The sequence below is a fragment of the Coregonus lavaretus genome, assembly GCF_964263955.1.
Source record: "Coregonus lavaretus genome assembly, chromosome: 6".
Lineage (NCBI taxonomy): Eukaryota > Metazoa > Chordata > Actinopteri > Salmoniformes > Salmonidae > Coregonus > Coregonus lavaretus.
In genome coordinates, this window is record NC_139993.1 from 36,774,678 (window position 1) to 36,800,405 (window position 25,728).

Here is a 25,728-nt window from a genome sequence, read left to right on the forward strand (position 1 = left end):
GACTGTTACGGACCGGTATAGACAAGGATCAAGACAAAACATAACCAAAGAGAGAATATTCAAGGTTCTATTGGCAAAATATGCCCCCCACAACTGACAGGCAGAAAGGTTAAGATTTTCTGCTTGCAGTTAGGCTAACTGTTTGCAAAAAAGTACTAAGTCTCGTTTTCAGTGTTTCTAAACTAGTTGAAAACACTCATGGTACAACATGTAGTAGTAATGCTGGTTGCTCCATCACCTGTCGCTGTACCACATCTCCTCTGTCCACTGCAGGGCTATACCAGCAGTTGCAGTTGTTTCCTGCAGGGATATGTCCGACTAAACATGTTCTGAGTACTGCTACCGTACGCATTTTCAGAAAATATCACGTGGGTGTGTTATTTACCATGGTATTGGATACACATATAGAAAAAGGACAGATGAACTGATGGAGACCTTTGAAGCGTGGGCCATTCAATTCAGTTCAAGGTTACCCTTCATTAAATGGAGAAACTGCCATTGCAACATTGTGTGTTGGACAGAGAAGATGTTTTGAGAGTATAAAAGAGGAAAGCAGGACTCACTATGGTGCGGTCTATCGTATGCAGGTAGTAGGAAACTGGCTTCCCTGTCCAGGACACTGAACCCCTCAATGGAGACAGCTCAACGACTCTCATTATTGTTCCAATGTCTAAAGGGAGAAACAAAGGAAATCAACTAAATGTTTTAGTTCATTGAAATACACTCTAGGATATGTAGCCCAAGGGCCACCCACCAAAAGATTTCTCAGAAAAGGTGTTTTGTGACCCAGGTAGAAGCGGAAATGCTAAATGTCAGCATCATTTGTTAACAGTTTATTTGGATAGTGCATCTGTAGACACACTACATCTTCAGACTATCAGTAGCCTCTCCAGAGTCCCCAACATCCGGATGTTCTGGCTTTCAGGGGAAATGGAAAGAGACGTTAACAAGGCGACACTCCATCTTAACTCCTCCACATTTACTGAATTGGTTGAACGGTGCAGAAGAGAATCTCCCCAGACAGTATTTTCTTCTTATCGTCAAGACCAGTAGGTAGGGGATCTACACTGAACAAAAATATAAACGCAACATGCAACAATTTCAAAGGTTTTACTGAGTTACAGTTCATAAAGAAATCAGTCAATTGAAATACAATCATTAGGACCTAATCTATGGATTTCACATGACTGGGAATACAGATATGCATCTGTTGGTCACAGATACCTTTTTAAAAAAGGTAGGCGCGAGGATCAGAAAACCAGTCAGTATCTGGTGTGACCACCATTTTCCTCATGCAGCCCGACAGAGTTGATCAGGCTGTTGACTGTGGCATGTGGAATGTTGTCCAACTCCTATTCAATGGCTGTGAGAAGTTGCTGGATATTGGCGGGAACTGGAACACGCTGTTGTACACGTCGATCCAGAGCACCCCTAACATGCTCAATGGGTGACATGTCTGGTCAGTATGCAGGCCATTTTCAGCTTCCAGGAATTGTGTACAGATCTTTGCGACATGGGGCCGTGCATTACTATGCTGGAACATGAGGTGATGGCGGTGGATGATTGGCATGACAATGGGCTCAGGATCTTGTCACGGTATCTTTGTGCATTCAAAATGGCCATTGATAAAATGCAATTTTGTTTGTTGTCTGTAGGTTATGCCAGCCCATACCATAACCCCACCGCCACCATTGGGCACTTCATTCACAACGTTGACATCAGCAAACCGCTCGCCCACACGACACCATACACGCCGTCTGCCATCTGCCCGGTACAATTGAAACAGGGATTAATCGTGAAGAGCACACTTCTCCAGCGTGCCAGTGGCCATCGAAGGGGAACATTTGCCAACTGAAGTCGGTTACAACGCCGAACTGCAGTCAGGTCAAGAACCTGTTGAGGAAGACGAGCACGCAGATGAGCTTCCCTAAGACGGTTTCTGAGTTTGTGCAGAAATTCTTTGGTTTTGCAAACCCACAGTTTCATCAGCTGTCTGGGTGGCTGGTCTCAGATGATCCCGCAGGTGAAGAAGCCGGATGTGGAGGTCCTGGGCTGGAGTGGTTACACGTGGTCTGCAGTTACAAGGCCGGCTGGACGTACTGCCAAATTCTCTAAAACTATGTTATGGTAGAGAAATGAACATTACATTCTCTGGCAACAGCTCTGGTGGACATTCCTGCAGTCAGTATGCAGGCTCTGTCGCCTGCAGTCAGTATCCAGGCTCTGTCGCCGCCGGCCGCGACCGGGAGACTCATGGGCGGCGCACAATTGGCCCAGCGTCATCCAGGGTAGGGGAGGGAATGGCCGGCAGGGATGTAGCTCAGTTGATAGAGCATGGCGTTTGCAACGCCAGGGTTGTGGGTTCGATTCCCACGGGGGGGCAGTATAAAAAAAAAAAATGTATTCACTAACTGTAAGTCGCTCTGGATAAGAGCGTCTGCTAAATGACTAAAATGTAAATGTAAATATGCATGCCAATTGCACGCTCCCTAAAAACTTCAGACATCTGTGGCATTGTGTGACAAAACTGCACATTTTAGAATGGCCTTTTGTCCCCAGCACAAGGTGCACCTGTGTAATGATCATGCTGTTTAAAAATCAGCCACACGTCAGGTGGGTGGATTATCTTGGCAAATGAGGAACGCTCACTAACAGGGATGTTAACAAATTTGTACACAAAATTAGAAATAAATAAGCTTTTTGTGCATATGGAACATTTCTGGGATCAACACTTTACATGTTGCGTTTATATTTTTGTTCAGTATAGTTTCAAGCATTTATTTTATGCCTGCTACATTAGGATAGAATATCAGTAACATTTCAACTAACTATGTACTACCCTTAACCCTTATTCTAACCCTAACAAGCAGTTGCTTATCAACAGATAATTTGTTAATAGTATGACCATCTGTAGAGAAAGTGTGACCCATCATTTTCTAAATAATGTTTTGTGTTCTACAACTTAAAGGTGCACATTAATTAAATATTATAAATCAAAAAAAGGTACAATTTTGAAATAATAGCACATTTTGGGTAATTTGGGTAAACCTCAACATTATGGAGGTTGCCATGTTATATCTTGGTTACAATTGTTACTTCTGTTGTCCATGCTTGCAGAAAGCAACACATGTACCGGACGAATTCCAAAATAATATAAGATAAGAAGCTGTTGAAACATGCTAAATTGATTTTTCTCAGATGCCAGAACAGTGCTTTATTTAGTTGTCAAGACCTTGATTGTTTTGAGAGCTGTGCTAGCTAGCAAACGTTGTGCGGTCTGTAGTTTGGCTAGCAGGCAAAAGCAATGATGGCCCTTGTGGGCTAAATAAAGCTGCGAAAACATCTTCTATTAACTGAGAAAACCACTATACATGGTTAAAACATACACTATACATTCAAAATATGTGGACACCCCTTCAAATGAGTGGATTCGGCTATTTCAGCCACACCCGTTGCTGACAGGTGTATAAAATCGAGCACCCCGCCATGCAATCTCCATAGACAAACATTGGCAGTACAATGGCCTTACTGAAGAGCTCAGTGGCTTTCAACGTGGCACCTTCATAGGATGCTACCTTTCCAACAAGTCAGCTCGTCAAATTTCTGCCCTGTTAGAGCTGCCCCGGTCAATTTTAAGTGATGTTATTGTGATGTGGAAACGACTAGGAGCAACAACGGCTCAGCCACAAAGTGGTAGGCCATACAAGCTCACAGAACGGGACAGCTGCTGAAGCGCGTACATAACGTCTGTCCTCAGTTGCAACACTCACTACTGAGTTCCAAACTGCCTCTGGAAGCAACGTCAGCACAAGAACTGTTCGTTGGGAGCTTAATGAAATGGGTTTCCATGGCCGAGCAGCCGCACACATGCCTAAGATCACCATGCGCAATGCCAGCGTCGGCTGGAGTGGTGTAAAGCTCGCCGTCATTGGACTCTGGAGCAGTGGAAACGTGTTCTCTGGAGTGAAGAATCACGCTTCACCATCTGGCAGTCAGACGGACGAATCTGGGATTGCCGGATGCCAGGAGAACGCTACCTGCCCCAATGCATAGTGCCAACTGTAAAGTTTGGTGGCAGAGGAATAATGGTCTGGGGCTTATTTTCATGGTTCGGGCTAGGCCTCTTAGTTCCAGTGAAGAGAAATCTTAATTCTACAGCATTCAATTACATTCTAGACGATTCTGTGCTTCCAACTTTGTGGCAACAGTTTGGAGAAGGCCCTTTCCTGTTTCAGCATGACAATGCGCCCGTGCACAAAGCAAGGTCCATACAGAAATGGTTTGTCGAAATCGTGTGGAAGAACTTGACTGGCCTGCACAGAGCCCTGACCTCAACCCCATCGAACACCTTTGGGATGAATTGGAACACCGACCGCAAGCCAGGCCTAATCGCCCAACATCATTGCCCGACCTCACTAATGCTCGTGGCTGAATGGAAGCAACTCCCCGCAGCAATGTTCCAACATCTAGTGGACAGCCTTCACAGAAGAGTGGAGGCTGTTAAATCAGCAAAGGGGCGACCAACTCCATATTAATGCCCATGATTTTGGAATGAGATATTCGATGAGCAGGTGTCCACATACTTTTGGTCATGTAGTGTATTTCCTCGTTTCGGGGTTCATCTGGATCAGTGAAGGTAACATGTTATTTGAGCTGGTGCAACGACGAACACCGAACGCCAGTTTGCAACAAAAGTAACCAAGGTTAAACATAGCAACGTTGCAAGGGAAATGACCCAAGATGCGCTGTGATTGATGCTAAATATCGCAACGTTGATGAAAGAGAAAACATTTATGTGCAACTTTTACAAGTTTTGAATCAGACAGTGTTCATGTTAATAACATTATCTACATAAGGCTGTTGACATTTCTGTAGTTCCGTTTCCGGGGTCTGCCCAGAACATGCTCCATGATGAAGACTTACCACTCAAGTTTCGACTGTTGATTCTAAAATGTAGAGGTGCAAAAGGTTTTGACGATACAATTTTCGCACCTAAAAGAGAGAAACAAAGATGACCTTTTCATGAAGGCACACAGATTAAAACTAAACAATACAAACACTGATCTATAATCAGTCCCAGATCAAACCATTGATCTATGTGTGTGTCTGCTATACATTATCAATGGTAGCATAGATCATCCTCTCATGTCTGTCTTTTAAAAGACGGGGTCATGTGGAGGAAAGGTCACACAGCTGAGGGGTCAGAGGTCAAGTGTGTGGTGTTGACACAGCTGCCATTAGCTACAGCATGCTACCCTCTCTCTTGTTTTTACTAATGAAAGCAGCTGAATCAATAACCTAATGAAATGATCACAGGTTCTTAATTTTCTGTAACAACAATATGGCAGGGTGTCCTTGACACTGGGTAACAAAAGGGCCATTTGCTACCTACCTTCCTTCATGTTAGCAAAGCGCTCCTTCAGCTGGTGATCCACCTCTGGACCAAAGGCAAAGTTGTTCACAAAAATAACACTGCTAGACAAACGGTGAACAGGAGAAAAGGGAAGAGGGTAAAAAAAGATTTAGACTTGAAGATGTGCAGATGTTTCTCCTCATGTGTTCAGACGTGTGTAAATACAAAGTGACATCTCAGTGAGAGTGGAAGCGTCCAGTCTATATAGAGGTACTGCACCTTGTGTTGGCTATCCTGTCCTTCCACACTTCAGACAGGAAATCCCCCCTCTCCAGCTTTAAAATAAAGAGGAACACGAGTTGCACATCGCTGACTCACGGACAATTTCTGAGTGACACGTCTGTCATTACAATACCACATACCGTGTACTCCCCGTGTTTCTTCCCATACCACTTCATCCATCTCTTAAATTCTTCATCCATGGACTTAAAGGAAAACAACATACATTAGTAATTCTAAAATATGTTCCTTCTTTGTTGACTGACAACCATCAAGATTACCAAGACCCTTAAGCTAGATGTGGGAACTTACCTCAGCATAAGTGGCTGGAATGTCTGCCTTCTCCACACCAAAGTAGTGTTTACAGTTTGTTGCTGCGGCGACCTGCAGCACCACCTGTCCCACTCCTGCAATTACAGATGATTACGAGTCAAAAATAGCACCAACCTGCTCATTTAGACACATCAACACAGAGACTCACATTGAGACTGCTTATCTCATTCAAAAGTAAACATAGACGTCATAAACAAACACAGACCGCTGCCGAGGTCTACAAAGGTGTCGTCCTCCATCATCTCCATCTCGTTGATGATCTGCGCCACCAGGTCGAAAGAGGTCTCGCCGTACACCTCGGGGGAGAAGGGCTCATAGTTGTTGAGCTTCTCGGGGTCCGTGACCGAGTGGTTGTACACCTGCTGCAGGATGTGTCTGAGCAGCCCATTGGACGGCCGCTTGTTCAGCTTCAGGGGCGGTGTTGTGCCTTTCCACTGTGACACACACAGAACAGGAGGTTTAGAATGAGTACATTACATAGCTAGGATATAAACATATTGCTGGGCTCAAGTGAGCTAGGTTTTACCCATGGTGGCAAAACATCTACAAGAAAGAAGTCTGTTTGAATTAATTGTGCGCACAAATAAGCTTTCGACGCAACTCCTCTGGAGATATTCCAACTCACCAGCTGGTGGATGCTGTCGATGGCTCTGTTGTATTTGTCACAAAGTCTCTGCATACTCTCGAAGCTGTAACAAAAACACACATAGAAATAAAGAAACAACATGGCTGGGGATGACTTCTATCAACATCTTATGACAAGAAACATGGACAAGGAAACCAACAGCCCATGACTTCGTTTGTGCTGATGTTTGTGAGTTTGTCCAGCACCGTGGACACAGGAATGCTAATTGCATATCAGTTTTACTCCCCTCTACAAGACTCCTTCTCATCTCTTTTGGGCTGCTGCCACAGGAAACAAAAATATTTCTAAATGAGCATCGCTGCCATTAATATCTTTATTACCTTCTGGGAATAATTATCCTTCAAATGTAAAACTGGATGTCTAAGTGTTATGTTATTATGGTATTTGACTGTGACTACAGGTGCTCTGGTAGACTGTGCTTCAGAGCAGCATCATAGTTCTTGTTCCTCATTGTCTGACCCTCAGCTCACCTCTTGGTGTCGTAGTCGATGAGGACATAGTTCTCCATGGCCAGTTTAAGGTCTGGGATCTCCTCACACACCCACCTGAGAACAATGGTCAATACAGTGTGAGTTTACTTAGATCTAGCCTAACTCAGTCAAGAAGTGCAGTCACTCACTGCACAATGCTTTTGAGATTGATAGGAGAAAGTTGGTAGTTACTTACCGAATGGTCTCAATGATTTCATGAGCAGCATCATGGTGTTTATCCTGGAGACAGAAAGTGAACACAGGAGAGAAGAGAGATTGAGTAAACTCTCAGTACGATTTGTTTATGCAAAAAGCATTTATTGACAGGCAATAAAAATACCATAGACTTATTACTACAGTATATAACAGACTGGCAGTAACCAAAAGCTAAATACGGATATCCGAATAATGTACACAAATATGCTAACAGCTACCAACACGAGTTCAGACAGCCGGGTCAGATAAGGCCAGCTGCACTCAATGACTTAATAATCCACACACAGTGCAAACCATAGTAGTTAGTGTGACACACTCAGTATGACTGCCAGCATAACAATTCAGGAGACACCACTGTGAGTGTATCACTTTTATCAAGCTAACATTCTCTAACTGGATGCGGTCTGGGAGACCATGTGCATGTGAAGCTCTCTGTCACTTAGGTTAGCTGGGTTTTGTCAGGGCACTGCTGCTACTGCTGCAGCATGGGAAGAACTGCAGGATTTCAGTCACACTGGCTGCTGACCCAGTGACCCACTTTCTGTGTCCTGCTCCAGCGCGGGGCCTGGGAGGGGCTCGGAGAGAGGGAAGGAGGGCGGGAGTGAGGGAGGAAGGTAGAGAACGAGCTCCAGCCAGCCAGGCCCAGCTGCTTTCAGCTGGACTGGCTTTGGCACAGTAGCAGCCTCCAGTTACTAGGCTCAGCTCTTCCCGCTCAATAGCACCACAACTCCCGCCATGGCGCCGCTGCCAGTAATACCAGGTCTGAGATTATAGCACCACATGAAATATGTATGAAATAAAATCTCCCGCCACAAGGGAAGCAAAGCGTTTCACAAGAGGAGCAAATGCTGCTATGAATAGCCTAGTAATACAACAACCACCAAATAAATGCAGCCAAAAGGAGGGCCCCAAGAAGCTTACTGTGCTACAATTGTGTAAAGGGTTAACGCGCTAGTCCCAGACAGACAGCAGTGTGTGCACATACAATCAGCCTCTTCACAGTGCGTGCGTGAGTGTGTGTGTGCGGAGGCGGTGGGAGGGGGGGTGTTCCTGCCGCTCACAGACGGCACGCAGCAACAACCACGCTGGTGCTAAAAATAAACTCTGGCTGAGAGAAAGAGAGCGTGTGGCACGTGAGAGAGGAGCTCTCAGCCAACCCCTGCGCTCTCTTCTCCTCCGCTCCTCCTGACCCCCTGCTGTGGGCACAGTGACTGAACTGACGCACCCACCCACTCTCTCCTTCCATCTCACCTCTCTTTCACACTCTCTTCACCTCACCATGACGCACGGCCGGGGCATAACGTCCGCTCCACTACGTATTACTAATGGCCAATAAAGGAATAACTAACCGAGTGCAACAGTGATCTCATTACCACAGAGAAAAATAACTGACTCCATCAAACCCCTTTTCATCAAAGCGCTGCCTGTCCTAGAACATGGTGACAGGCTTCTATAGCTGTTGGACTATGGTTCAGTGACGTATTGTCCTTATCAGTATCCGTTTTCACCCACATGTTTTTCAGTAGGTGAGGGAGGCGGGTGGAACTGCCTTATACATAAATGTCAGCTTTATCTTCTTCACTGATAACAACACAGGTCACGTTTGTCCAATGAGTGCTTCTCAAGACATTGATGAATGGTTATTGGCTTGTTACAAAGTTGAAATTCAAACACACTTGAGAAGAAAAAAGGAACACCATTAGCTAGGCTATCGACAACACAAACTAGGCAAGAAGACATTGAATCAAATAGTGTCTTGTTTAAAGGCATTCTGGCTTTAGTTAAAGCAACAAGAGAAAAAAAATCACAAAAGCCTCTGCAGCAGAAGAGGTGTACTTCATATGGAAGCAGTTACAGATGATTTAAATACGCAGATGGTGACTGTGTGTGAGAGAGAGTATTCAAGCATGTGGTGGTAACAGCTTCGGCGTGGGGAGACATGCAGGCGGCATATATTACAACTCTGTTGTTGTTCACTGCACAACATAAGAGAACAGTGTGCGTTGTTTCTCTGTGGGTGAATGGAGCGATTTGGGTTGCACTTCGGGAGTCAGAAGTATTGGAATATGTGTGATGTATCTTTGGTGGTGGAGAGCAGTGGGCAGCATTATTAATGACAATGAGCAAACAAAATACAACTCAATCTGAATAGTGACATATTGCACAGTAACACTCATGGAAATGAAGTTGTCTGCTCAAGAGTTATTACAGTCAGACAGTCCTCTTCAATAGATCAAACTGTGCAAAAATAGCCACAATGAAACATCCCAAGGGCATGTGATTTGCAGACTCAAGTAGAATCAAGTGCTTTTTAATCCTAGTCTTATTTTATGCCCCTCCCTGTCCTCAAAGTGCATATAGAGGAAAAGTGTAGGAGGTCTTTATTGAAAACAGGGCTAGGACTCCACACACACAGATAATGAGCACTGGCTGCCTCTTTACTCAGTGCAGGACATGCCTATGATATTCAAGTCTATATTTATGATATCAAGACACCAACTTCTCAACAGAATAACTGGAGGCACCAGCAGCTCTAAACAGTTTGCAAATGCCTTTGCAAAAGCCAGTCTCTGGCGTAATGGAGTGAAGTCAGCCAAGTCCAACTGTAGAGGATTGCGTCAGCAGCAGCACTGCCTAGTTCCTGTACTCTGACGTAAAGGAGCATTACCCAATGTGACATAACACTCCAACGTTCAGTTCTGAGAAATTTCGTTTCAGTTTTTTTTTGCACAGTCTCACCACAATTGACTATAAAATGAGAAATACACCTGAAACACACTTCAAGCCACCAGAGAAACCGCAACCATTTCATCTGCTTCCATTTCTGTTCCCCCTTGAACAACCATCTGCTAAACTTGAGCATTCAGCTAAAGGATATCTTCAAGGTATGCTGCACATTCAAGGACTAAACACAGTCAGCTCTGCCAGCAAATGTATTGTTGGAGTTGCACTATGGCCCAAACTAGGACAAATATTTTCAACATATGTCTAGTAAGTTCCACATAGGTTAAAATATTACAGCAGCATGTTGTGCATGCAAAAAAAAAAAATTGTTGATGCAAAATCTAAAGAGGCTTGGTCATGGTCCTAGAGCTGGGTGATATGGCCAAATGATGGTATTTCACGGTATTTTATGTTTTTGAATAATAAATGTTCTACATTTGCTTTATGAGTAGTGCGTGACCCTAGGGTGGCAACACATACATTCTAAGTGATTTCAATGGGTCTTTCTCCATTCTGATTGTTTTATACTGTTCAATTTAACATCAACCAAATATTTTGTTTTATACTGTTCAATTTAACGTCAACCAAATATAATTGTCAGTATTTTCTGAAATGTTACTTGCGATTTAGAGCAAAAAACTTGGGTGAACTGTTGGAATCATGGAAATATGATTATTCTAATTCTATAGTTAGAATATAATAGTGGGCACTTTGAATACAGTGTTGTTTGACATGACAACGAATGAAAATGCTAGGGAGGAGTTATTGTGACAGGGTAGGAACCAAAGTGTTGATAAGTGTTTCCTAGGGGACCCTATAATATTTGGCTACATTTAATGTTCTCGCTTAGCTACTTCATGTAGCTAACATTCATGCTTAATGTATTCCTCTATGATTAAGAAGATACTGTTGCACAAACAAAATGCTGATTTAGGTTTACACCATCACTGGTATTATCAGGCGTGGAAAAAGTACCCTAATAGAAGATACCTTAACAGAAAATGACTCAAGTAAACGTGAAAGTCACCCAGTAAAATACTACTTGAGTAAAAGTCTAAAAGTATTTGATTTAAAATATACTTAAGTATCAAAAGTTAATGTAATTTCAAAAATATGCCTAAGTATCAATCATTTCAAATTCCTTATATTAGGCAAACTAGACGGCACAATTTTCTGTTTTTATTTTATTTATGGATAGTCAGGGGCACACTCCAACATAATTTACAAATGAAGCATTTGTATTTAGTGAGTCCGCTAAATCAGAAGTAGTAGGGATGAGCAGGGATGTTCTCTTGAGAAGTGCGTGAATTGGACCATTTTCCTGTCCTGTTAAGCATTCAAAATGTAATGAGTACTTTTGGGTGTCAGGGGAAAAAATATGGAGTAAAAAGTACATTATTTTCTTTAGGAATGTAACGTTAGTGGAGTAAAAGTTATCAAAAATATAAATAGTAAAGTACAGATACCCCAAAAAACTATTTAAGTAGTACTTTGAAGTATTTTTACTTAAGTACTTTAACGTTACACCACAGGGGGTCTCGCTAAAACCATCCCACTGGGTCTGACCCACACGTTAAAAAAAGATTACTTGCTAGCTAGCTAACATAGATACATGGTTAGTAGTTAGCAAAGAAACTTAACGGTAACTAACCCATTTTTATGTATGCGCTAGTAAGTAGGTCCAGGTGCTAAAGTTAGCGAGCTAGCTAACGTCAGTAAAATTGTTTTGCGTAAGACAGAATTATAACGCGAGTCAAATAAAACTGTTAAAGCTAGCGTAACTAGCTAACTTAATGACCTAACAAAAACCAAAAATTGGAGTATTAGCTAACGAGTAACCGATGTAGTTAGCTAAGTGTGCAATGTTTATCGTGTGATTTGTCAAATCATCCTATCTAACGATGTCTACAGTAACGTTAGCTAGCCTTGGTTTTAGGTTCACAGTAGGCTGGACACAACATTTTTAATCATGAGAATCTCCTCTTTGTAGTTATAGAAGTCTGGGCAGCGAGCTCGGTTGTCATCAAATGCTAGGCCAAGAATAATCTTTGCCCTTGGAACCCTGAACTCCGCCCATTGTTTTCCTATGGAGAAGCATGCCGGTCTATTTGGCCAAATATCTCTCAATGTGTATATTTTGATTTTTTCAAGTCGGACACCATTTTTATCAGAAGAATCTCCTCTTTGTATTTATGTAAGTCTGGGCAGCGAGCTCGGTTGTCATCGATCACTAGACCAGAAATAGTCCGACGTTTTTATTTTTTCCCTACCTCCTCATAAGCACAGTTGACACCATCGAGGTGCAGATGTTTACTTTCTACACGAGTTTTTTCTTCTTCTTCAATTTCGTCCTAAGAACAGATTGTAGGGGTAATATGAAAAGTGATTTATTTAAATGGTGCCATTTAGGTGAAATTGAATTCTAAGCATAATTCCAGTCAAAATAGGCTCTGCGAACGTTCGATTCAATTCATTTGCTATGGGCTCGCGCTAGTGTTCCAGTTTAGCCAACGTTCTATTGCAGTTTTTCAACCTTGGGTGAATTTTGACTCGTTCTATTGTCCAGCCTATTCACAGTCAGTGTGGCCACATGAAGTGTCTATCCCACTTAGTTGATGGATATACTGTAATGCAATATCCACTTTATCACTTCACATCTGTCGCTTCTGGATAGCTCCGAAAATGAATTATCTATAATCTATATGCTAGCTCAGTGGTGGTGCACTGGTGGGCGGTCTGACTTGCATGGCTTGCCTTAGTAAGTAACCTTTGCTAGCAAGCGCATATTTAGCTAGTAGCTACCGTTAGCTAGCTACATTACACAGATTAATACATCCAGTACTGACTTGCTTGGCCAAGTTATACGTTAGCTGGCAAATTGTTTGGTGTGATTAAATACTTACGTATACTGGTAATGGCCACGGATAACCAGCCGCTTCGGCTCCAACCGGCGACTTCAGCTTGAGTTCTAGCTTCTCTCCCATTCTACACTTTCTCCGGCGTTTGCTACGGTGGTCGGCTAGCTAGCTACTACATTGTGATCATTTTGTCCGAAAAAAATGCTTAACACAATAGAGAAAATGATATGTCGATTAATGTAATGGAGTGAGAAGTAGTGCACGCCCCTTGTAGTCCGATGTTCAAATATTTCCGTTTGATTTTAATCAATTTATTTCAAAAATAAATGTTCATGCCGAGCGGCTGCTACACCTCGTCCTCGGCAGTACAGCCGCCATCTTGCTCCGCTCGGCGTGAAAAAAATGCAAAGCGGCCTCTACTAAAGTGACAAAAACGTCAGGGAGGAGGGACTCAGAACATGGGAAGTATACGGTTACCAGGAGTGTACAACCGGATTGTTTCATTTCGAACGATGACCATGACGAAAACAATGAGTCATTCTCTTCTGTAAGACAGTTTGAATTGGAATTTCCCGGGAGCAATAACGGCCAACTGGCGGGAGATACAATTTTACTCGATAACGAAAGTAATGTTTTTGTTGTTATGGAGCGGAGGGGCAGACCTCGAAGTAGTTTGCGTTCCTTCTTATTTCACGTTCAGAGGGGGTGATGAATCTTGTACAAGGGACACACTCTCAATGGGGTGCCATCCCACTTCTAACACCAGTGTAGCAAATTCGGGGTGGGTGGTGGGGAGGGCTCAACCATGGTCTCTGTCACAAAAGATTATACTGTATCTGTGCTGAAACTGCAAATTATGCCAAGAGGTCCAAACCTCTTGATGATGTCGCTTGACTTTAGGCGTTGTAAGGTACTACACAAATGCCTATGCAGTTTTATTGCTGCCGTTTACCACCATTGCTATTTTATTTTATTTAACCTTTATTTTAACAGGGATTCAAAACTGAGACCAAGGTCTCTTTTCAATATGAGCCATGTATAGCACAGACAAAATACACATCAATATACAATAAACACATTAAACTACACATTAAACTACACATTAAAATACACGTTATTATACAATACACGAAAAGCAAAACACAATCATTAAAAACACATTTTTCAGTAAAAAGGTCCCCTAACAACCATCTGAAATGCCCTAGAGGCACCAATTTCTCCAATTTTAAAGTGCATTGTAGATCATTCCACAAATAAGGCGCAAGGAAACCAAAGGCTGATCTACCTAACTCTCTAGACACCAAAGGAGTCTCCAGAGTTAACCAACCCTGTGAACGAGTTTGATAACTTGTCATTTTAAATATTAACAGTAATGTTAGGTAAGTCAGAGGTTTGTGGAGCAGGGCTTTGTAAACAAAAATAGCGTAATGATGTGATCTACGTGACTTCAAAGAGGTGCAGCCAACCTTTTGGTAAAGAATACAGTGATGAGTAATAAAACTGTCTCCTATGATAAAATGAAGGGCGCTATGAAAAACGGCATCCAGGGGTTTAGGAGTAGAGACATCTGCACTTTAATAAATAGTATCACCATAATCAACAACAGGTAGAAAGATTGACTGCACAATCTGCTTCCTGCTGACTAGAGAGAGACAAGATCTGTTTCTGTAAAAAAAAAGGCCACTTTAAATCTTAGTTTCTTAACAAGCCAAGTTATTGTATGCTCAGACTCGTTCAATTTTAGAACCATCTGATAGTGAAGATGTAATCCATCTGAGACAGTCTTACGAGAACTTGAAAACAACATGTATTTACACTGAACAAAAGTATAAACGCAACATGTAAAGTGTTTCATGAGCTGAAATAAAAGATCCCAGAAATGTTCCTTACGGACAAATTGCTTATTTCTCTCAAATTTTGTGCACAAATGTGTTTACATCCCTGATAGTGAGCATTTCTCTAGCTATAAAAAGTGATTGAGTAGACTGTATAGATTTCATGACTAGAAGCTCAAAGGACAAAAACAGTCATTTTCTTTTTTGTAAAAGGAAATTTGCTGTCGTAAATGTTAGCAACACCTCCGCCTTTGCGGGATGTGCGGGGGATATGGTCACTGGTGTAACCAGGAGGAGAGGCCTCATTTAACACAGTAAATTCATCAGGCTTGAGCCATGTTTCAGTCAGGCCAATCACATCAAGATTATGATCAGTGATTAGTTCATTGACTATGACTGCCTTGGAAGTGAGGGATCTAACATCAAGTAGCCCTATTTTGAGATGTGAGATATCACAATCTCTTTCAACAACGACAGGAATGGAGGTCTTTATTCCATTGAGATTACTAAAGCGACCACCGCCATGTTTAGTTTTGCCCAACCTAGATCGAGGCACAGACACGGTCTCAATGGGGAAAGCTGAGCTGACTACACTGACTGTGCTAGTTGGAGACTCCACTAAGCTGGCAGGCTGGCTAACAGCCTGCTGCCTGGCCTGCACCTTATCTCATTGTGGAGCTAGAGGAGTTAGAGCCCTGTCTATGTTGATAGATAAGATGGATGGAGTCCGTCACTCCTCAGTAGACCAAGCTTGGTCCTGTTTGTGGGTGAGTCCCAGAAAGAGGGCCAGTTATCTACACATTCTATATTTTGGGAGGGGCAGAAAACAGTTTTCAACAAGCGATTGTGTTGTGAGACTCTACTGTAGAGCTCATCACTCCCCCTAACTGGGAGTGGGGCAGAGACAATTACTCGATGCCGACACCTTTCTAGCTAATTTACACGCTCAAGCTACACTACCGGTGAAAAGTTTTAGAACACCTACTCATTCAAGCGTTTTTCTTTATTTAATTTTTTTTTTACATTGTAGAATAATAGTGAAGACTTCAAAACGATGAAATAACACATATGGAATCATGTAGTAACCCAAAAAGTGTTAAACAAATCAAAATATATTTTATATTTGAGATTCTTCAAATAGCCACCCTTTGCTTTGATGACAGCTTTGCACACGCTTGGCATTCTCTCAACCAGCTTCATGAGATACTCACCTGGAATGCATTTCAATTAACAGGTATGCCTTCTTAAAAGGTAATTTGTGGAATTTCTTTCCTTCTTAACGCGTTTGAGCCAATCAGTTGTTTTGTGACACGGTAGGGGGGGTATACAGAAGACAGCCCTATTTGGTAAAATACCAAGTCCATATTATGGCAAGAACAGCTCAAATAAGCAAAGAGAAACGACAGTCCACCATTAACTTAAGACATGAAGGTCAGTCAATACGGAAAATGTCACGAACTTTGAACATTTCTTTGAGTGCAGTCGCAAAAACCATCAAGAGCTATGATGAAACTGGCTCTCATGAGGACCGCCACAGGAATGGAAGTCCCAGAGTTACCTCTGCTGCAGAGGATACGTTCATTAGAGTTACCAGCCTCAGAAATTGCAGCCCAAATAAATGCTTCACAGAGTTCAAGTAACAGACACATCTCAACAGCAACTGTTCAGAGGAGACTGTGTGAATCAGTCCTTCATGGTCGAATTGCTGCAAAGAAACCACTACTAAAGGACACCAATTAGAAGAAGAGACTTGCTTGGTCCAAGAAACAATAGCAATGGACATTAGACCGGTGGAAATGTGTCCTTTGGTCTGGAGTCCAATTGGAAATGTTTGGTTCCAACCGCCGTGTCTTTGTGAGACGTGGTGTGGGTGAACGGATGATCTCCACATGTGTATTTCCCACCGTAAAGCATGGAGGACGAGGTGTGAAAGTGTGGGGGTTCTTTGCTGGTGACACGGTCTGTGATTTATTTAGAATTCAAGGCACACTTAACCAGCATGGCAGCATGGTTTGGGATGAGTCGGACCGCAGAGTGAAGGAAAAGCAGCCAACAAGTGCTCAGCATATGTATAAACTCCTTCAAGACTGTTGGAAAAGCATTCCAGATGAACGTGGTACCTTCAGGCGTTTGGAAATTGCTCCCAAGGATGAACCAGACTTGTGGAGGTCTACATTGTTTTTTCTGAGGTCTTGGCTGATTTCTTTTGATTTTCCCATGATGTCAAGCAAAGAGGCACTGAGTTTGAAGGTAGGCCTTGAAATACATCAACAGGTACACCTCCAATTGACTCCAAATAAATTCATAAAAAATCCTACAATGTGATTTTCTGGATTTTTTTTTCTCATTTTGTCTGTCATAGTTGACGTGTACCTATGATGAAAATTACAGGCCTCTCTCATCTTTTTAAGTGGGAGAACTTGCACAATTGGTGGCTGACTAAATACTTTTTTCCCCCACTGTATATCCACAGTAAAACGAGTCCTATATCGACATAACCTGAAAGGCCGCTCAGCAAGGAAGAAGCCACTGCTCCAAAACCGCCATTAAAAAGCCAGACTACGGTTTGCAACTGCACATGGGGACAAAGATCATGCTTTTTGGAGAAATGTCCTCTGGTCTGATGAAACAAAAATAGAACTGTTTGGCCATAATGACCATTGTTATGTTTGGAGGAAAAAGAGGGTTGCTTGCAAGCCGAAGAACATCATCCCAACCGTGAACCACGGGGGTGGCAGCATCATAGCTGTGGGGGTGCTTTGCTACAGAAGGGACTGGTGCACTTCACAAAATAGATGGCATCATGAGGAAGGAAAATTATGTGGATATATTGAAGCAACATCTCAAGACATCAGTCAGGAAGTTAAAGCTTGGTCGCAAATGGGTTTTCCAAATGGACAATGACCCCAAGCATACTTCCAAAGTTGTGGCAAAATGGCTTAAGGACAACAAAGTCAAGGTATTGGAGTGGCCATCACAAAGCCCTGATCTCAATCCTATAGAAAGTTTGTGGGCAGAACTGAAAAGCGTGTGAGCAAGGAGGCCTACAAACCTGACTCAGTTACACCAGCTCTGTCAGGAGGAATGGGCCAAAATTCACCCAACTTATTGTGGGAAGCTTGTGGAAGGCTACCTGAAACGTTTGACCCAAGTTAAAATTTTTAAAGGCAATGCTACCAAATACTAATTGAGTGTATGTAAACTTCTGACCCACTGGGAATGTGATTAAATAAATAAATACTCTCTCTCTACTATTATTCTGACATTTCACATTCTTAAAATAAAGTGGTGATCCTAACTGACCTAAGACAGGACATTTCTACTAGGATTAAATGTCAGGAATTGTTAAAAACGGAGTTTAAATGTATTTGGCTAAGGTGTAAATTGACCAATTCGGATAATGTGGGAAAACTCCTGGCAGACTTGATACAAAATATTGTGTAGTAATGTAATTCTTGACTGAATCAGTCTGAAACGTTGCACACACAATGCTTCCATCTTGTGGACAAAATTTAAATTACACCTAGATTCCTACATCACTGTCTGGCCTTTCTCTTGGATTTCAAAGATGATGCAAAAAAAATAGGAAGAAAACGCATGTTTTTTTGTTTGTATTATCTTTTACCAGATCTAATGTGTTATATTCTCCTACAATAATTTCACATTTCCACAAATTTCAAAGTGTTTCCTTTAAAATGGTACCAAGAATATGCATATCCTTGCTTCAGATCCTGAGCTACAGGCAGTTAGATTTGGGTATGTCATTTTAGGTGAAAATTGAAAAAATGGATCTGTCAGAGCTAATGGTGGGAGGCTTCGGCGGGTCAGACCCCGTAGCGGGTGGAGGAGAGACCTGAGAAGGCTCGGCCTCTGACTCCGAATCGTTGCTTAATGGGGAGAACCGGTTGAAAGTTTCTGTCAGCTGAATGAGCGACACCGGTTGAGCATGCTGACAGCATTTATTTCCAGAAGCCTTGAGAAAATTGTCCAGCTGTGGGGACTATGCAGGGGGATTTATATTACTATTTGTACTTACTGGTGGCACAGATGCTGTTTCATCCTTTCCTACACTTAAATTGCCCATGCCTAACGATTGCATCTGAAGGTCACTCTAAAATGTGCAGTTTTGTTACACAACACAATGCTACAGATGTGTCAAATTTTGAGGGAGCGTGCAATTGGCATGCTGACTACAGGAAAGTCCACCAGATCTGTTGCCAGGGAATTCATTGTTAATTTAGTTGTTTTAGAGAATTTGGCAGTATGTCCAACCAGCCTCACAACCGCAGATCACGTGTAACCACGCCAGCCCAGGACCTCCACATCCGGCTTCTTCACTCGTGGGACCAGCCACCCATACAGCTGATGAAACTGTGGGTTTGCACAACCAAAGAATTTCTGCAAAAAACTGTCAGAAACCATCTCAGGGAAGTTCATCTGTGTGCTTGTCGTCCTTACCAGGATCTTGACCTGACAGCAGTTTGGCATCGTAACTGACTTCAGTGAGCAAATGCTCACCTTCGATGGCCGCTGGAGAAGTGTGCTCTTCACGAATGAATCCCGGTTTCAACTATACCGGGCAGGTGGTAGACAGCATGTATGGCGTTGTGTGGGCGAGCGGTTTGCTGATGTCAATGTTGTGAACAGAGTGCCCTATGGTGGTGGTGGGGTTACGGTATGGGCAGGCATAAGCTATGGACAACAAACACAATTGCATTTTATCGATGGCAATTTGAATGCACAGAGATACCGTGACAAGATCCTGAGGCCCATTGTCATGCCATTCATCCGCCGCCATCACCACATGTTTCAGCATGAAAATGCACAGCCCTATGTCGCAAGAATCTGTACACAATTCCTGAAAATGTCCCAGTTCTTCCATGGCCTGCATGCTCAACAGACATGTCACCCATTGAACATGTTTGGGATGCTCTCGATCAACGTGTACGACAGCGTGTTCCAGTTCTCGACAATATCCAGCAACTTCACACAGCCATTGAAGAGGAGTGGGACAGCATTCCACAGGCCACAATCAACAGCCTAAACAAACCTTATGCAAAGGAGATGTGTCACGCTGCATGAGGCAAATGGTGGTCACACCAGATACTGACTGGTTTTCTGATCCACGCCCCTACCTTCTTTTAAAGCTATCTGATCATCAGATGCATATCTATATTCCCAGTCATGTGAAATCCATAGATTAGGGCCTAAGGAATTTATTTTAATTGACTGATGTCCTTATATGAACTATATCTCTGAAAAATCTTTGAAATTGTTGCGTTTATATTTTTGTTCAGTGTAGTTTTGCCCGTATTAAGTACAAGTTTTAAATCAGTAAGGGCTTCCTGCACAACTGCAAAATCGGACTGTAGTCTTGTCACAGCCAGGTCAGCAGTCGGGGCATTTGAGTACATAATAGTATGATACGCATATAAATGAAAAAATATATTTTTTAAACAGATTGACCAATAGCATTTATATAAATAATGAAAAGAGCAGGTCCTAGTATCGACCCCTGCGGAACACCTTTATGTACTTCAAGAAATTCTGACTTAAACCCATCAATCACGATGGTCTGAGTTCTGTCACTAAGATAATCATGAAACCATGAACAGGTGTCAGAGCTCAGGCCTATCGAGGACAATTTATAAATGTATGAAAAAATGTATGCACTCACTAACTGTAAGTCGCTCTGTATAAGAGCGTCTGCTAAATGACTAAAATGTAAAATGTAAAAATAAAATGGCATGATCAACAGTATCAAAAACGTCACAATCAATATTTTTCACATTAAGAATTTCTGGGTCCCAGGTGTAGGCCTACAGTATTCTCCATGGGACCATTTCTTCTTTCAACCTTTTTGACAGCCTCTGCATAAAATACTCTCTGAACTGCCCTTACTTTGGCAACCTTTCACCCTTACCTTCTTAAGGATTTTGTTTCATGTTCTCTGCCACAGTTACAACACTTTGCTCCTACAGTTACAACACTTTGCTCCTTGTCTATTCTCTTCTGCTAAATAGTCTCCATCATAGTGATCTTTCCCACATATCCCACAGCTTGGCTTCGCCTGTGTGCAGACACTCGCTACATGTCCAAACATTTTACAGCGGTTACATTGTAAAGGCCTGGATATAAAGGCTCTCACAGGATAGTACACATATCCCAGCTCCACTCGGGTAGGGAGACACTCGGGTAGGGAGGCCATTTACCACATGATTCATCCTTCGTGCATCAACAACTCCAGGAACGTTCTTCAGTAGAGCAATGTTGACTTCTTCCTAGACTCCAGAAATTACTCCTTTGACAGATGCCCTGCTCTGTAGATCAAAGCAAGACAAGTAAAATTCATCAATTCGGGTGAGACCCAACACGCGCCTTTTCTGATCCGCAGAAACACACGAAATGACAACAAGCCCACTTCTCGTGATCTTCACCGATTTCCCTTTACCCAAAGCATTCTCCACCATTTTAGATGCTTCAAACGGATTCACCAAGTCTGGCATACATTGATTTTCCAAAAACCGCACTCCTACCAGATATGATGGTGTATGATCCGAACTTGACATATTTTCCACAGCAATTTGGCTCCTTTTCCCATCATTTTGGACAAAAGTCGACTCATCCTTTTCCCACCGCCATCCGATTAAAGTTCCACATCTGCTTCCGCCATCCCATCCTACCCATTGCTCCTTGCTTGCAATTAGGCTCAATTTAACTTCTTGTTCACAGTCACAACACACAGAATCAGGGTCTGAGTGTCAAGGCCAGGGTAGCTGGGTGTCCAGGGCTCTAATCCTGACTTTTACTGCTCAGGTTTTACTGTGAGCCTCACTGTAATTTCAATCAAGTACAGGCTTAATTGAATGAACAACAAAGACGGAATGCAATATGACATTTTATTAAATAGTTTTGGGAATGGCGTCATTTCCGAGGGAAGATCCTCAGAGCCAGATGATGTGATGGTAGGTATCCATCCCTATGCGGGGCTGCTGGCATCGAAACTGCCCTGCTGGGTGAAAGGTGTTCTAATGACGGGCCTTAAGGTTATAGCTGGTGGTGGTGGGGTTGTCTAAAACTGTTGCTGATAATCAGCAAGTGAGAGAACAAGGGTAAATTGACATATAAATACATCCCAAGATTTACTCCTATTGGTTAAGAGTGAGGAAGGTGATAATTGCCAGAGTGAGCCCATAGGTTAAACAGCAAGCGTGAGGAAGGAGCATTATTGTGCCGTGCTTATAGACTATAAGGTAAAAAGGTGACATTCCACACATAGCTAACAGGAAAGAGGAGAAGAAACAAGATGCTATGCTGATGATGATACGTTTGTATTCATTCCCACTATGCCCCTAGAATAGGAAACAAAGTGAATTATGATATGCTTACTGGATGAAGTTAAGCGAGCTTTCAGACTTCCTTATTGAACTTCCATAAACTACATTACATTTTACATTGTAGTTCAGTGTATAGCCATCTATGTCTACATTGGGACTTAACAGTTCTCAATCACTGTTGAGTTGTTATATCACAGCATTTCATCATGGGAGAGCCAACAGAGATACCATGACCCAGTGCTTTTTGACCCTCAAGGTATACTTGTCATAGGAAAGAGAAGGATATTAACACCCAATGACAGTGACAGGTTAGTTATTTGCAATATAATAATTCATTTTAAACAGAAAAAACAATTACATAGTTTAGAGCTGCTAGACAAGTGCTCCCAGTGTCACAAGCGCTTCATCCGAAATTCTGACCTCATCAAGCACAGACTGGTCCACTCTGACCAACGACTATACTCCTGCCCCATCTGTGGCAAAAGCTTCAAGTTGATGTTAACAAGCATCAGGTGGTGCATGAAGACATTCTTCCCTTCGTCTGTGCCCAGTGTGATAAAGGCTTCAAGCAGGCAGCCTGCCTGACAAAGCATCAGAAAGTCCACTCCACAGAATATCCCTTCAGGTGCACCATTTGTGTGTGCAACTTTAAATGGGAGGTGTCACTAAGGGACCGTGTGCAGGTCCACAAGGAAGGGTTGAGCTTTATCTGCCCAGAGGAGGGCTGTGGAGGGAGCTTCACCCATCGTTCAACCTACCTGCAGCACTGTCGCACACACAAGAAGTATGAGGAGTACTCCTGTCAGTTCTGCAGCCGCGTCTGTAGTGCTGAAGCATGAACGCACATACACTCGCAACAGCACAGGGGCGAAATCTAGTCTGGCTGATACCAAACTTGAATTCTTCCTGACTTCAGAGTCTGGAAAGGCTCCTTGATGTTGTAGGCACAATGCGTCGATAATGAAGAGGGTTGTGCTTTTTTACTGATTGGTTCACATGTTCTCTTCTGTGTCTTTTTCTCTCAAGCACCCACATGGACAGCCACACACAGCCTCCGAGCATCGCATCCTTCTAATACAACTGTTGGACGTTCAAATCCAGACAAGAGGTCTCTCAAACCCCCAGAAAAAAACACAGCAAAGAACCAATCAAAGCTCTACCAATTTTTGCTAAAATATTGTACTAACAAAATGACTCCTGTCCAGACCAGTGTGTCACAGCTCTCCCTCGCTGTGTACCACATGAGTCGTGTCAGCCAGGCTAGGTGAAACCTGCAACTGAGACACATTCTAGAACAACATAGGACATGACTGTGTTCTTGATATTTTATTGTATGGAATATGACATTGTATAACAAACTATCAGGGACTTTTTGTTAGTGGAAATTGTCTTTACAGGGCCAATTATTTGAATTAATTTAGTTTGTTTAGCTTTTGTAAGACAGTCTACATTGTAAATTAATGTATATATCTCAGCAATGATTTATTAGATAATTTTTCTTTGGTAATCTAAGAGGCTTTAAAATTATTTGTTGATCATTTTTGGATGGCAATTGGGAGTCTATATGGTATGACGATGCCAATTAAAAAGGCCTGATAGTTGTTTATGAGAAAAAACTTGTTAAACTATCTTGCACTCACTGTAAATTATGTATTATTATGCACAATGTAAATAGTACAAATCATATACAAGATGCAACCCTTTACATTTAATATCCAGCAAAAATCATGTTTTCTGTCAAATTCCAACTCCCCAAAATCAGGTAGGCACATTCCTTCATATGATGTGGAAACGCACTGTGAGGTTTTTTACATGACACCTTTGTCGTGTATGAAGATTATGACTATTCTAGAGGGACAAAGGAAAGATGTTTATCTTAGTTCAAAAGTAGCCAGTGGTAGGGTGACGCTCCAGGGGGGATAGGTGATTGGACGGAAGAGGGAGCAACCCATATTTTGGCATTGTTTATAAGTATGAGCTAGACAAAGAGCAGAAGCATTCAGATTATTTTGGGACAGTGCTTCTCCAGACACTGCGGGTCTGTAAACTTATGCTGTAAACTTGTGATATGAATAAAACTTCTAATCAAGGTGCAGCCTAAGCGGACTCTTTGTTTGACAGCAATAACCACCAGCAGCCGACGCGACACGACACCTTGCAGTTAAATGCTTCTGGGACAAAGTTACAAAATAAATGTTGAAGTGCACAAATGTAAATATTCAATGCGTCGCGTCTACATATGTTACTTAACGATAAAAGCGAATTGAATCTCTCAATCAGAAACGATTACTTCTGGCAGGCAGCACTGCCGCAAAAATGGTGTTGGCTCTTAAATGGCAATCACCTCACTCTCTCCCAATTCGCCAATGGATACAGTTAGACGTTATAACATTAGAATTATGGACAGAGAAATTGAGACCTGGACATTCAGAAAGTATTCAGACCCCTTCACTTTTTCCACATTTTGTTACGTTACAGCCTTATTCTAAAATCGATTAAATAGTTTTTTCCCTCATCAATCTCATCAAGTATTCAGACCATTTACTCAGTACTTTGTTGAAGCACCTTTGGCAGCGATTACAGCCTCAAGTATTCTTGGGTATTTTTTTTACATTTTTAGTCATTTAGCAGACGCTCTTATCCAGAGCGACTTACAGTTAGTGAGTGCATACATTATAATTTTTTCATACTGGCCCCCCGTGGGAATCGAACCCACAACCCTGGCGTTGCAAACGCCATGCTCTACCAATTGAGCTACATCCCTGCCGGCCATTCCCTCCCCTACCCTGGACGACGCTGGGCCAATTGTGCGCCGCCCCATGGGTCTCCCGTTCGCGGCCGGCTACGACAGAGCCTGGATTCGAACCAGGATCTCTAGTGGCACAGCTAGCACTGTGATGCAGTGCCTTAGACCACTGTGCCACTCGGGAGACTTGGTATGACGCTACAAGCTTGGCACACCTGTATTTGGGGAGTTTCTCCCATTCTTCTCTGCAGATCCTCTCAAGCTCTGTCAGGTTGGATGGGGAGCGTCGCTGCACAGCTATTTTCAGGTCTCTCCAGAAATGTTAGATCGGGTTCAAGTCCGGGCTCTGGCTGGGCCACTCAAGGACATTCAGAGACTTGTCCTGAAGCTACTTCTGCGTTGTCTTGGCTGTGGTCTTTGTCCTGTTGGAAGGTGAACCTTCGCCCCAGTCTGAGGTCCTGAGCACTCTGGAGCAGGTTTTCATCAAGGATCTCTCTGTACTTTGCTCCGTTCATCTTTCCCTCGATCCTGACTAGTCACACCTACTCATTCAAGGGTTTGTAGAACAATAGTGAAGACATCAAAACTATGAAATAACACATATGGAATCATGTAGTAACCAAAAAAGTGTTAAACAAATCATAATATATTTTATATTTGAGATTCTTCAAAGTAGCCACCCTTTGCCTTGATGACAGCTTTGCACACTCTTGGCATTCTCTTCACCTGGAATGCTTTTCCAACAGTCTTGAAGGAGTTCCCACATATGCTGAGTACTTGTTGGCTGCTTTTCCTTCACTCTGTGGTCCAACTCATCCCAAACCATCTCAATTGGGTTGAGGTCGGGGGATTGTGGAGGCCAGGTCATCTGATGCAGCACTCCATCACTTTCCTTCTTGGTCAAATAGCCCTTACACAGCCTGGAGGTGTG

At 42.7% G+C, this 25,728-nt stretch overlaps 1 protein-coding gene and 1 long non-coding RNA gene across 2 annotated transcripts in view; one reads left to right on the forward strand and one right to left on the reverse strand.

Annotated features, from left to right (window-relative positions):
• The window catches only part of dot1l (DOT1-like histone H3K79 methyltransferase), a 28,393-nt gene extending 11,347 nt beyond the window's left edge, over positions 1-17,046 (reverse strand). Inside the window, exons 1-11 of the mRNA XM_084164582.1 lie at positions 12,925-17,046; positions 7,278-7,321; positions 7,082-7,156; positions 6,591-6,654; positions 6,171-6,399; positions 5,945-6,039; positions 5,776-5,838; positions 5,633-5,688; positions 5,393-5,472; positions 4,924-4,992; positions 564-670 (exon numbers count right to left, since the gene is read on the reverse strand). Of these exons, the coding sequence (XP_084020708.1) occupies positions 564-670; positions 4,924-4,992; positions 5,393-5,472; positions 5,633-5,688; positions 5,776-5,838; positions 5,945-6,039; positions 6,171-6,399; positions 6,591-6,654; positions 7,082-7,156; positions 7,278-7,321; positions 12,925-13,005 (963 nt within the window). The 5' untranslated portion in view covers positions 13,006-17,046. The remainder of the gene's footprint in view (positions 1-563; positions 671-4,923; positions 4,993-5,392; positions 5,473-5,632; positions 5,689-5,775; positions 5,839-5,944; positions 6,040-6,170; positions 6,400-6,590; positions 6,655-7,081; positions 7,157-7,277; positions 7,322-12,924) is intronic.
• Positions 10,072-24,141, forward strand: LOC311131540. Its single transcript, XR_014613432.1, has 2 exons — positions 10,072-10,182; positions 23,078-24,141. It is a non-coding gene; the product is annotated as an uncharacterized lncRNA (long non-coding RNA).
• Positions 24,142-25,728: the final 1,587 nt, after the last annotated feature.